Genomic DNA, 13172 nt, shown 5'->3' on the forward strand with positions numbered 1-13172 from the left:
TGAGAGAGGTGTGGCAGAGGATGGGAGAGGTGTGGCAGAGGATGGGAGAGGTGTGGCAGAGGATGGGAGAGGCGTGGCAGAGGATGAGAGAGGTGTGGCAGAGGATGGGAGAGGCATGGCAGAGGATGAGAGAGGTGTGGGAGAGGATGGGAGAGGTGTGGCAGAGGATGGGAGAGGTGTGGCAGAGGATGGGAGAGGTGTGGCAGAGGATGGGAGAGGTGTGGCAGAGGATGGGAGAGGTGTGGGAGAGGATGAGAGAGGTGTGGCAGAGGATGGGAGAGGTGTGGCAGAGGATGGGAGAGGTGTGGCAGAGGATGGGAGAGGTGTGGCAGAGGATGGGAGAGGTATGGCAGAGGATGGGAGAGGTGTGGCAGAGGATGGGAGAGGTGTGGCAGAGGATGAGAGAGGTGTGGCAGAGGATGGGAGAGGTGTGGGAGAGGTGTTGTACTCACACCCTGGTTCCCCCTCAGGTAGAAACAGTTGGCTCTGTTTGGATACTTGTATTGGCAGCTTTCAAAAGGAGATTGTAACGAACCGACAATCAACCTACCAAACCAGAAAGGTTGGATGATTAAAGCAGATCAGAGGTTTCGAGACCAAAAGGCAATGAGTATCCACTGGTAATATCATTTTACTCTGTTACAACCTGACTCTATCAAACATCCGTCAGGTTCAACATGGCTGTCGGTGTCCCGGGAGTAATAGCAATGGTTGTGTTCTACCTGCTGATCTTTGGAGTCGGCATCTGGGCTTCTTTCAAATCCAAAAAGGAAAGGAACAAAAGTCCGGTTGAGAGCATTGAGACGGCAGTGCTGGGAAACCGAAGCATCAGTAGAGTTGTGGGGATCTTCACCACTGCAGGTGAGTTCACATTATATTGCAGCACAATATCATGACCTTGATACTGGACCAGAATTGTCAATTTTCGTCGTGTTTGCTTGGCACGAAAATTAGGTAAATGCAAAGTCAATATACAGGTGCACTACTGACTACTTGGATCCTGGCTAAGTATCTTCTTTAAATACGCTTTATCTGCTAAGGCACTATTGTATTTGTTGTATTGAAGGGGCTAGGTTGTTAGTCTGTACTGTCTTAGGAATCATCTTTGGCACACAGTTGATTCTTGTACACCTGAATCTCCAGTGATTAGGGGTGAGATCAGCTGTTGTTGTGAGCCACTTGGTTTCAATTAGTGGCCATTTGAATACCGGCCGGCTAGGGAAGTGGCCGATCACAGCTGGATCTAATCATCGTCAACTCTGGTGCATAACCGGGTAGCGTCAGTGGAAACTCGTCGTATGAAGACTCGGAGGATAAAGGCCTAGGAGTCTTTCATAGGAGTCAAGACCAGGAGGATAACAACATAGGAGTCTTTCATAGGAGTTAAGACTCGGAGGATAAAGGCCTAGGAGTCTTTCATTGGAGTCAAGACTCGGAGGATAAAGGCCTAGGAGTCTTTCATTGGAGTCAAGACTCGGAGGATAAAGACCTAGGAGTCTATAATTGGAGTCTTCGGGGGTGGCTGAGTATAACACTGCTCTGTGAATATGTGTTTACTTTCCATACCTGTGCGTATATCAATTCGTAGAAACTATAGGCCTCGGACTCGTAACATGTACCAACGTCCCTCCTCTGTTATCTTTCCTACCCGTTGTACACACACCCAGGAGGCATCTGGAATTGTCAGTCAGCGAACCGCAAAGGCAGACTTAATTTCTGGCTTTGCTATCGAGCAGGCGCTTGACTTCCTGGCTCTCACTGAGACTTGGATCACACCAGACAACACGTCTACCCTTCTGGTGGGGGTGATGGTACAGGTTTACTCATCTCACTGAGCTACTTTTCCTTCCAGGGAAAGGCTCTCCCACCCACGACCTGACTACCCACGACCTGACTACTACCTTTAACAACTCTGTTAGCCCCGACCCCGACTGCCAGGAACCTCGGGGTGATACACGACAGTCAACTCTCCCTGACGGCCAACATTACTGCGACAATACGTTCCTGTAGGTACATGCTGCACAACATCAGGAGAATACGTCCGCTTTTTATTCAGAAGGCGGCACAGGTTCTGGTCCAGGCGTTGGTCATTTTACACCTAGACTACTGTAACTCCCTCCTGGCTGGTCTACCTGCTAAGGCCATCCGACCTCTGCAGCTCATCCAGAATGCAGCAGCTCGACTGGTCTTCAGCTTCCCTAAATTCACCCACACTACTCCACACCTGCGATCTTTTCACTGGTTACCGATGTCTGCCCGCATCCGCTTCAAAACATTGTTTCTTGCGTACCGTACTGCGAACGGATCGGGCCCAGTCTACATCCAGGATATGGTCAAGTCTTACACCCAAGCGCGTTTACTCCGCTCGGCAACAGCCAATCGACTTGTGACTCCGTAACTTCGAGCTAATCACTCGAGAAAATCAAGACTGTTTGGTGTCCTGGATCCTCAGTGGTGAAACAAGCTCCACACTAGCATCAGGACAGCGTCTGCTAAATGACATGTAATAGATAGATTGCATTGTGTGACTAATTCTGAAACTGATGTGGACTGTGTTGTGTATTGTGAATGTTGGCAGTAAGAGATAATGGCCCAGAGAGCTCTGATAGTAGAAGTTAAGTCGTTGGTTTTGTTTAAACACCTTCAAAACAGCGATGAAATCCAGGCCCCAAAAGAACCTTAAAACACATCAAAATGTGAAATCTTTTGCATTGTTTCGTTTTAACTGCATAACCGTTATCTGCAAATGTACTCCCCTAAAAGGATTATAAAAAATTATCGCAATTTCCAAATTCTAAATCATACTGATAAAAGGTTTTCTTTAAAAGCATTACAACACATTTCCGTGTACAATTTAACATTAGCCAATACCATTTGAATACAGTTGACCTCAAGAGGGAACACAGCATGCCTCAAAGATATTTTTTTGGTTCATTGATTTTAATCTTGTTCCCTCTTGTTAGTTTGCTTGAGGGTGATGGCAATGAAATGATTTGATTATAATCAATGTTCCTCTATCCTGTCATCAACCATTTTTTGGGGGTAAAAGCTACTTCTTCTCATTTAAAGTAATCCAAAATGTGTATTGTTCACATACATTTGCAGTACAATGGATATGCGTTCTCTAACTCAACAGATTGAATCAATGTCAAGCAGACCTGCTTGTGTGTTTTCATATACGTTTGTTCCCTTATCAGCGACGTGGATTGGAGGAAGCTTCATTGTTGGATCGTCAGAAATGGTGTACAACCCTTCTATGGGCTTTGTCTGGCTTTCCAGCTATATTTTAGGACACGCACTAAGTTTTATTATCGGTAAGTCTGTTTTCAACGACTAGAGTGGAGTGTGTTTTATTTGTTTTGCCAGACACAACTGTCAACTGTCATGTGTCAGACTCCAACCCCTCACTATATACATTCGCACCTACATGTAACTTTTTGGCACGCGCATTTTCGTTGAAGATTGAGTTCTTCCGAACAAATGAAATCGCAGATAATTTCCGGAATTAGGAAACTTTGCAAAATTGCCACCGAATGTATTTGAGTAAGTTCCTCTTTATGTTCTCTACAGTCTTGTTTGTTTAGAACTGTTAGTCCGGTCCCAAAATGTTAACGTTCATTATAGCATGCAGAGGTATACTACAGAAAATGATGGTGGTAAGGTGGTGAGATGGTACCAGGGTGACCACCGCCGCCTCACGGTAAGTGGGTTCTGCATGTTCTCCGTATGGGTTACTGAAAAATGGTCCTTGTCTCATTAATTAGGTGGTCTGTTCTTTGCTGGGCCAATGAGAGAAAGAACATATGTGACCATGATGGATCCTTTCCAGATCAAGTATGGAAAAGTACCAATGACTCTTTTTGCTGTGGCCTCACTGGTGACGGACATTTTGTGGGTGACAACAACGCTGATTGGTTTAGGTTTGTAAGCCATGACAGTTTAAATAAGATAACTGATTATTACATTTAAAAAAAAAGAGATGTATACACGTCTTGCATATATGACGGAAGTAATTACAATCTAAAGGAACTAGAACTGTTGTTTCTTGAGTAATTTGTACAACAATGAATGATTGCCAGCTGTGTTTTCACAGGTTCAACCATGAGTGTGATTCTGGATTTACCATTCACCATATGCATCTGGATCTCTGCAGTGGTGGCTATCATCTACACGCTAATGGGGGGTCTTTACTCTGTGGCCTACACAGATGTCATACAGCTCATTCTCATGTTCATCAGCTTGGTATGTTTTCCCACTTCCTGGTTTTCTAAAGACAGTTTCCGCTGGTATATGAATGCAGTTTTATAACTTTTTGACTGACAAACAGGTATCAGCGTGCGAGAGGATTCCTGCTTCTTTGGCTAATGAAGCTCAAATATCCAAATGTCTGTAAAGCACAGTTTTTCAGCTAACTATCATGGGCGCCTCAGTATTATGACGCTTGTCTCTGCAGTGGTTCTGTGTCCCCTTTGTCCTGATGAGCCCCTCCTCCACCGACATCACTCAGACGGCCCTGAACAACACTTTTCAGGCTCCCTGGCTAGGTAAACTAGAAGCAGACAAAGTTTGGAGATGGATCGACATTGTATTTGTTATGGTAAGTGGAAGATCACATCATTGTTCATAAAAATTGCAGAGCTATAACCTTTATGTCTAAGCCTTATCCAAAGTGTTGCACTCCTATACTCTCAATTTGGAAAAAAGGTTGTGATTTCTCTGGTGTGTAATATTGATATTTCCTTTGAAGGCTCTGGGTTGCCTGGGCTATCAGGAGTTCCATCAGAGGACGTTGTCTGCTAACTCCTCAGCCATGGCTAAAATCAACTGTTTTGCTGCTGCTGCAATTCTTCTTATTTTTGCAATCCCCCCTGTCCTGATTGGTGCAGTGGCCGCATCAACTGGTAATTTAGTCCCAATCAAAACCCTTTTTTTCGTACGCTTAAAACATGTAACTTCCCTTTGAACCACTTGATGTGTCTCAACATGTGTACTGTGTCTATCTGTCCATGCCTTAGACTGGAATCTGACTTCTTATGGTTCTCCATCTCCATTTGAACACGGGGAGACGACTCTTGTAATGCCCATTGTCTTGAACCACCTCACTCCGACCTATGTCTCCATTGTCGGCATTGGATGCATCGCTGTCACGATGTCATCGACTGATTCTGGCTTGCTGGCTGCAGCTTCCATCTTCACCGCCAACATCTATAAGAGCCTCCTGAGGACCCAGGTCACAACCTTAAAGTTGTTCTCATAATCGACTGGCTGTGGCAAGAGTTAGATTGACAGATGGTTCTTCCAATCACCGGCCCACTTTTGTGTTGAAGTTCCTGCCCTTTCAACCGTTTTCAATGATGGATCCTCAGATGGTTCTGTGTAGGATAAGTAACTCATCATGCCATCTTTTCTCTATTTCTCTGATCCTAGGCTTCAGAGAGAGAGATCCAGTGGGTGATTCGTGGCTGTGTGGTGGTAGCAGGCGTGATCGGCACATCTCTCACCAGTCTCGAAAGCAATATTTATGCGTTATGGTTTCTTAGCACATTGATAAGCTACATTGTTATCTTCCCTCAACTGGTCTGTGTTCTCTTCTTCAAAATCTCCAACGGTTATGGGGCGGTTATGGGCATGCTGGTGGGTCTGCTGTTAAGACTGTTGTGTGGAGAGCCGATGATTGGGCTACCGGCCGTCATCCATTTCCCAGGATGCACCCTAGAAGACGGTGTTTATGTCCAACGCTCTCCAGTGAACACCATCTCCATGTTGTCCGCCGTGGCTGCCAACCTTTTGTTTTCATACTTGTTTTCTCTGCTCATCCAGAAAAACCTGCTTCCGGAGAAATGGGAGACGTTGAACATGCAACTCAAACAGCAGCCAAAACGACAGACGCCAACAGACAGCGTAAAAGACACCGCAATATGTGACAATGACGTTTCAGAGCCCATGATGAGTACAGGGTGTTAAAAAAAAGGCAAAACCTCCATGGCCCCAAAAATCTTGCTTCAGCTCGAATGTTTGAGGTACAAGTTGAAGCAAGATGTTTAGGGGCGAGGGAGGCCTTTCCACACGACCTTGAGTGAGAGAGATCTGATTTGAGAAAACCTTTATGTTATAATTAGCACTGTTCTGCCCCACATTGTCATGTGTTGCATTAGAGACGCCAAGTGGTGTTGAACGCAATTGCCTTTTTTGTTCTTGGATTCATCCCTCCTCTCTTACCGTAGTTAGTTTCTGTTTCACGTTTCTACTGAAAGCACATTCTGCAGCTACGTTTCCCCTTTACGGCTTGATAGCCTTTGAAGTGCTAAGTCTGTGAGTATTTACGTATGTAACATGTAAATATCTGTGTAATTACTGTTCGTGTAATATTGTGCTGTAGCAATAGACGCTAATTAGCGTCTAGCTACTCGCGATTAGCTAGATGCAATTAGCATTTCCACATGTTAGGGTTAGCTTAGACTAATAAGTAGTCAGGAGATTCATGTTGATGGATAGGGGTAATTTCTGGCATGATGGCTTTGTGTTAATGATAGTTTTGTTTATGAGTGTGGACAGTTTGTAAGTTTATGTCATGTTATGTCTCCACAGTTTTACAATATTAAAATGTCATAATAAAAACTTCTGATTCCTGGTTCTTCATTTTATGGATCTGCTAAACTAACTTAAAGAAGCAAGAGCAGAATAAGCACAAAATAAACAAAATGACTTTTAACACACAACATTAAATATAATTGCAGCACCATTCTTCTAAAAAATCGTCCTTGATGCTCATGCTCCAAAAAAATAAACTAGAGTCAATCCAGACTTGAAGACAGGAAGTGCTTCACACAGGCCAAGAGAATTACAGCCTGCTTGACGTACATGGGGACCTTATCGTTGATTGACATAATCTTCAACCAATCATATCGTTAGTTTGACATAGCCTACCTGGTGTATTTTTTGAGGTCTTTGGCTTTCTGGAAGCCCATGAAAGTACGTCAGATTAACCTGCGCTGTGATTGGTTAGTTGGCTCGCATGCAGTTCAACTGAAAGGAAGGAGATAGATTAGCGGGATTCAAGAAGTCAAGCAGTCACCACAGTTTAAGTTTTATGCTTTTAACTTTTAATGGCGAAAGGAAGACAAGCGGACTTGGTGGCGGATTTAATCTCGAAGCCTTTCTCAAGGAGGACGTTTCAGGAAAAGAAGGACATTATAACCAACGGCCGCCCGACCCCACGGCTAGCTTGCTTCAGCCCAACCCCACAGCTAGCTAGCTTCAGCCCGACCCCGCAGCTAGCTAGCTTGAGCCAGCAATGCTCAGCCCTGAAACGGGTGAAGACTTATTCCATAAACGCAACTGGGGAGGCTCGACTTCCATCACTGGTGTCCATGGCCATTGAGAAGGAGCTGTTAGTGAACTTTTGTGGACAGTTGTGTGTTGGCAAAGAGAGGAGGATGGACTTTAGCTTTAAGTGAGTGAGTTGATTGTTGTATTCTGCAGTAGCGTTGTGTTCATTTGTCCCTGTTGTTTTTATTTTTATGGTTATTTCTGATTCTATTTATTGTAAGGCACTTTAGTGCCACAGTTCTGTCTGATTGTTTTGTTATATATTAATGTGACTGGTTCTTGTAAATGTGTTCTTGTCATTGTGTTTATTATGGTGGTGTGGACTACTTGCATTGTCCATTAATGACGCAGCATCCCATCAGCGCATATTTATGTATCTGCACTCTGCAGTTATGTATTTATAGGTGTTGCGCTTCATGTAACATTTTATTTCACTTGTTGCAGTGTCATGTGAATATGACTAACAACCCACAACTCCTCTCTTTCTGTCTCCTCCTGGTGAACTGATATATCTTACATTAGGTTGTTCAGCTGTCGTAAGACAGTATTGAAGGCATAGGTAGAAAATGCACGGCCCGCCACTGATAAGTATATATATATATATATATATACATACAGAAACATATACATACATAAATATATATGATTTCTGTGCTCAAATGGTTGTAAGCATGACATTTGTCTTTTCTTAAAGATGTACCTGGTAAAATAGTAATTTCAGGGATAATCTTGCTAAACTAAAACCCCTTTTTGCAACATTATTATTATTATTATTAATTTAAATTTGGCCTTCTGAGATTTTTTCGAGGACTACTCAGCAAGTCTGATTAATCCATAACTACTCGTATAATATCTTTTGTCTCAGAATGTCTAAATGTTAGCTTTCACTACTTAAAGCGTGCTATTGAAACAATTAAATAGATTAGCCCCAAATAAATCCAAGTATGACTGGAGCCTATAATAAAGATGACACATTGATCGTGCTTTTCTTAAGCCTTCTTTCCAAGTACTTGAGGCACCCATGAGATGTTTTTTCTAAAAACATAATCAGCAGAATATTGATTTGATGTGAAATATAGTGACATGATTTAAATCGTCCCCATCTCTGGAATCTATCGTCTTCTGTGGGATAAATGATGAGGCTAGAAAAAATAGATATGCAGCAGCACTCACTGGACTCAGGAATGCAGTGCTGCCACACACATGCCCTTACAATGTAGAGAATAGAGAATGAAAGCCCCTCGGTCATGGAGAGCAGCCTGAGTTCAGTAAATTGTCAGTCAAGTGCCAGGACAGCTAAAGAAGCTGTGGGTGGAGCCACATTCCCTGGGAACAACCATTGTTGTTACGACAGCTGCCGTTAATCAGTTTTATGATCATAGAACGGAGGAGCTGCGGTTTAGATATATAGCTAGATAGATAACTATATATACTATATATATAGAGAGAGAGAGATAGATAGATATCTAGATATCTAGATAGCTAGCTAGATAGGTTGATAGATAGCTAGACGGCCGCCTCGGTGCATTGGTGCGCGATGTTTTTTGTTGTTTTCGTCTTAAATACTGTTTTCTGCTGTGATTCCCGGAGCTCTTTCACCAGAGAAGAGCTCATGAACATCAGGGGAACAACTCCAGCGGATTTATTTCCAACGTTTTTAACTTCTGTGGAGTTACTGGACATTTTTGTGAAAGGTGTGCTCACCTTCGCTCACGCGGTGAGACGCTGTCGGAGAGGGAAACGTTCAGGGGCGCTTGTATGGCTACGGAAACGGGGAGCTCGTACAGCGCTGCCGGGCATATTTCTCTCCAATGTCCGCTCACTGTGCAACAAACTGGACGAACTCCAGCTGCTGGTGGGGAGAGACAGAGACTTCTCCTCATCCTCCGTCCTGTGTTTTACGGAATCATGGCTAAGTGGATCGATACCAGATTCTGCGCTCCAGCTGGCTGGCTTCCAGCTGTTCCGAGCGGACCGGGACACGGAGCTCTCCGGAAAAACAAAGGGTGGAGGAATCTGCTTCTACCTCAACAACGGCTGGTGCAACGACGTAACGGTGATTCTACAGCACTGTTCGCCGGACCTGGAATCTTTTATCATTCACTGCAAACCCTTCTACTCCCCACGTGAGTTCGCTTCATTCATCCTGGCCGGAGTTTACATGTCGCCGCGGCCGCGCGAAACGTGCAAGAGGCACAGGAGACCCTCGCTGAACAGATACGGTGTGTGGAGCGGACCTTCCCGGACTCTTTAGTTATTGTACTCGGGGATTTTAACAAAAGAAACCTCAGCCACGAACTTCCTAAATATAGACAGTCAATTAAATGCCCTACTAGAGAGAAGAGCATTCTGGACCACTGCTACACAACAATCAGCAGGGCCTATCACGCCGTCCCTCGAGCTGCACAGGGAAACTCTGACCACGTCATGGTTCATCTGATTCCCTCATACAGGCAGAGACTAAAGCTCTGCAAACCTGTGGTGAGGAAGTTCAAGAAGTGGACCAGTGAGGCTCTGGAGGACCTACGGGCGTGCTTGGACTGTACTGACTGGGATGTCTTCAGGACTGCTACCAACAGCCTGGATGAGTACACAGAGGCTGTAACTTCTTACATCAGCTTCTGTGAGGACAGCTGTATTCCATCCAGCTCCAGGGTGAGTTATAACAACGACAAACCCTGGTTCACAGCGGAGCTCAGGAAGCTAAGACTGCAGAAGGACCAGGCATTCAGGAGTGGGGACAAGGACCTGTACACAGAGTCAAAATACAGGTTTAGCAAGGCGGTGAGAGATGCTAAACGACTGTACTCTGAGAAACTGCAACAGCAGCTCTCAGCAAACGACTCTGCTTCTGTCTGGAGGGCTCAGGCAGATCACCAACTACAGGCCCAAATCACCCCACTCCATGAACAATGGGCTTCTGGCAGACGAGCTCAATGAGTTCTACTTCCGCTTTGAAAGACAATGGAGCAGTCCTGAGACAATCCCCCACAGCCCCATCAACAAGCCACAGACCATCAGCCCACCCTCCCCCAGCCCATCAGGGGCTCACACCTCTGGAGCACCCTCCATCTCCTCAGCGACGACCCTCGTCATCCTGGAGAGACGTCAACAGGCTGTTTAAAAGCAGAACCCCGGACTCCTCCACCCTGAAGCACTGTGCTGACCAGCTGTCTCCGGTGTTCACCGACATCTTCAACACCTTCCTGGAGACATGCCACGTTCCAGCCTGCTTCAAGGTCTCCACCATCATCCCCGTCCCCAAAAAACCCAAGATCACAGGACTCAATCAGTGCGGTTACATGATGGTATAATTCGAATCTTGCTTTAGTCGGACTATGCTATCTTTTGGGGGATCTGCTGTTATCCCAATATACATGGCAGTGAGTAATTCGAATCATTGGCCGAAAGCATGTCATATCCGATACGATAGGTGGCACTGTTTTCATTACAACTCGTGGTGATACAGCCATTTCCGCTTTACCTCTTCACCACCACCAACAACAACATCAACATTTCGAGAAAGAACCATGAACTTTAGTATGTTCAACTCCTTCAATACATTAAGCATAAATTTTGTCTGCTCTTCGGTCCAGAAATGTGTGGTGGCTCTTGTGTTCTCCATAGCGTTGTTTGCAGGCACCAAGTCCTGAGGGGCTCCACAAAATAGGCAACTAATAAAATCCTCATAGTTATAATAATTATAATGCCGATATTATTTCAGTCTAGAAATATTAGCATGTATATCACAAAACAGGCAGAACAAGAGATATATTTAATCGCTCAGCACCCCGTTAACACTTCTCGCATCGCTCTGCCGTGATGCGCCGACACATCCCACAGACCCTATCTCAGGGGCATCATGAGGAGTTATGCTTAGAGCACCAACATGGACTGGTTATTTGTTTGTTTTCTGCCGGCCAGGTTGCGGCAGTGACAATTTATCGTCTCTTTCGACTTCCGGGTTACGACATGGGAGGAGGGAGGGAGGAGGCAGCGGGATCTCGAGCATGCGCAAAAAGTCCAGTTCGAATCAATTCAGAGTTACATGCCGCGAGAGTCGAATTATCAACTGGATCGGACCGAGCTATCCAGGGGTGTTAATCGTACCGAAGTCGGACCGCACATAGTCCGACTAAGGTGTTTACATGAAACGGATAATTCGATTTCAGTCCGACTAAGCCAATAATTCGATTGCATGTAAACGCACTGAGTGACTACAGGCCCGTCGCCCTGACCTCTGTGGTCATGAAGTCCTTTGAACGCTTGGTCCTGTCACACCTCAAGACCATCACCGACCCACTCCTGGACCCCCTGCAGTTCGCCTACAGAGCCAACAGGTCTGCAGACGACACAGTCAAAATGGCCCTTCACTACATCCTCCAGCATCTGGACTCCCCAGGAACCTACGCCAGGATCCTGTTTGTGGACTTCAGCTCTGCTTTCAACACCATCATCCCGTCCCTGCTGCAGGACAAGCTCTCCCAGCTGCACCTGCCCGACTCCACCTGCAGGTGGATCACAGACTTCCTGACCGACAGGAAGCAGCACGTGAGGCTGGGGAAACACGTCTCAGGCTCCCGGACCACCAGCACAGGTTCCCACCAAGGCTGTGTTCTTTCCCCTCTGCTGTTCTCCCTGTACACCAACAGCTGCACCTCCAGTCACCAGTCCGTCAAGCTCCTGAAGTTTGCGGATGACACCACCCTCATTGGACTCATCTCTGGTGGGGACGAGACCGCCTACAGGTGGGAGACTGACCACCTGGTGACATGGTGCAGCCAGAACAACCTGGAGCTCAACGCTCTAAAGACAGTGGAGATGGTTGTGGATTTCACGAGGAATGCAGCCCCACCCGCCCCTCTCATCCTGTGTGACTGAGTCCTTCCGCTTCCTGGGCTCCATCATTACCCAGGACCTCAAGTGGGAGCTGAACATCGGCTCCATCACCAAGAAGGCCCAGCAGAGGATGTTCTTCCTGAGGCAGCTGAGGAAATTCAACCTGCCAGGGAAATGATGGTACAATTCTACACGGCCATCGTTGAGTCCATCATCTGCTCCTCCATCACCGTCTGGCACCCTGCAGCCACAGCCAAAGACAAGTGCAGGCTGCAGAGCATCATCCGCCGGCCGAGAGGGTTATCGGCTGCAATCTGCCTTCCCTCCAGGTCCTGTTCACTTCCAGGTCACTGAAGCGGGCCAGAAAGATTGTCGCTGACCCCTCCCACCCTGGACACTCCCTGTTCGAGTCCCTCCCCTCTGGGAGGAGGCTGCGGTCCATCAGGACAAAGACCTCCCGCCACACCAAAAGTTTTTTCCCATCGGCAGTCGGGCTCATCAATGGAGCTGACTGACTGTCACCCCCAGGACTACCACCTCTTCTTCCACCTTCCTCTCTCCTCCTTCTTCCCGCTCCTTCCTCTTCCTCCTACTCCTCCTCCCTCCTCCTTCTTCTTCCCTCCTGGAGGCCTCCTCCGTCACTTTAACATGCACTTTAACTTGAGGCCTCCTCCACACATGTCACTTTATTTACATGCACCATGTAACATACACTTTTAACTAAAACACACATCACTTTAAGCACACACCCAAACACTTTCACATTATTTGTTGTCTTTCTGTCGTGATGATTGTTGTTTGTCATGTCCAAATGTTGCACCTACCGCCAAAAAAAATTCCTCGATTGTGTAAACATTCCTGGCAATAAAACTGTTTCTGATTCTGATTCTGATATATAGATAGATAGATAGATAGCTAGATAGGTAGGTAGATATCTAGATATCTAGATAGGTAGCTAGATATATAGATAGGGAGATAGGTAGATAGCTAGCTATATAGATAGG

At 45.9% G+C, this 13172-nt stretch overlaps 1 protein-coding gene across 1 annotated transcript; it reads left to right on the top strand.

Annotated features, from left to right (window-relative positions):
- Positions 1-677: 677 nt before the first annotated feature.
- LOC130190278 (high-affinity choline transporter 1-like) lies at positions 678-5964 on the top strand. Its single transcript, XM_056409599.1, has 8 exons — positions 678-861; positions 3198-3314; positions 3765-3920; positions 4094-4242; positions 4454-4597; positions 4748-4901; positions 5016-5230; positions 5428-5964. The coding sequence occupies exons 1-8, from the start codon at positions 678-680 to the stop codon at positions 5962-5964; spliced, it is 1656 nt and encodes a 551-aa protein (XP_056265574.1).
- Positions 5965-13172: the final 7208 nt, after the last annotated feature.

The sequence above is a fragment of the Pseudoliparis swirei genome, chromosome 24 (assembly GCF_029220125.1).
Source record: "Pseudoliparis swirei isolate HS2019 ecotype Mariana Trench chromosome 24, NWPU_hadal_v1, whole genome shotgun sequence".
In the NCBI taxonomy this organism is placed as follows: Eukaryota; Metazoa; Chordata; class Actinopteri; order Perciformes; family Liparidae; genus Pseudoliparis; species Pseudoliparis swirei.

Excerpts from the sequence above, each read along its gene's own strand:
- LOC130190278 (XM_056409599.1), top strand. The coding sequence starts at position 678 with ATGGCTGTCGGTGTCCCGGGAGTAATAGCAATGGTTGTGTTCTACCTG. Across the intron at positions 862-3,197 it reads GGGGATCTTCACCACTGCAG|CGACGTGGATTGGAGGAAGC; the intron begins GTGAGTTCACAT and ends TTCCCTTATCAG. Across the intron at positions 3,921-4,093 it reads AACAACGCTGATTGGTTTAG|GTTCAACCATGAGTGTGATT; the intron begins GTTTGTAAGCCA and ends GTGTTTTCACAG.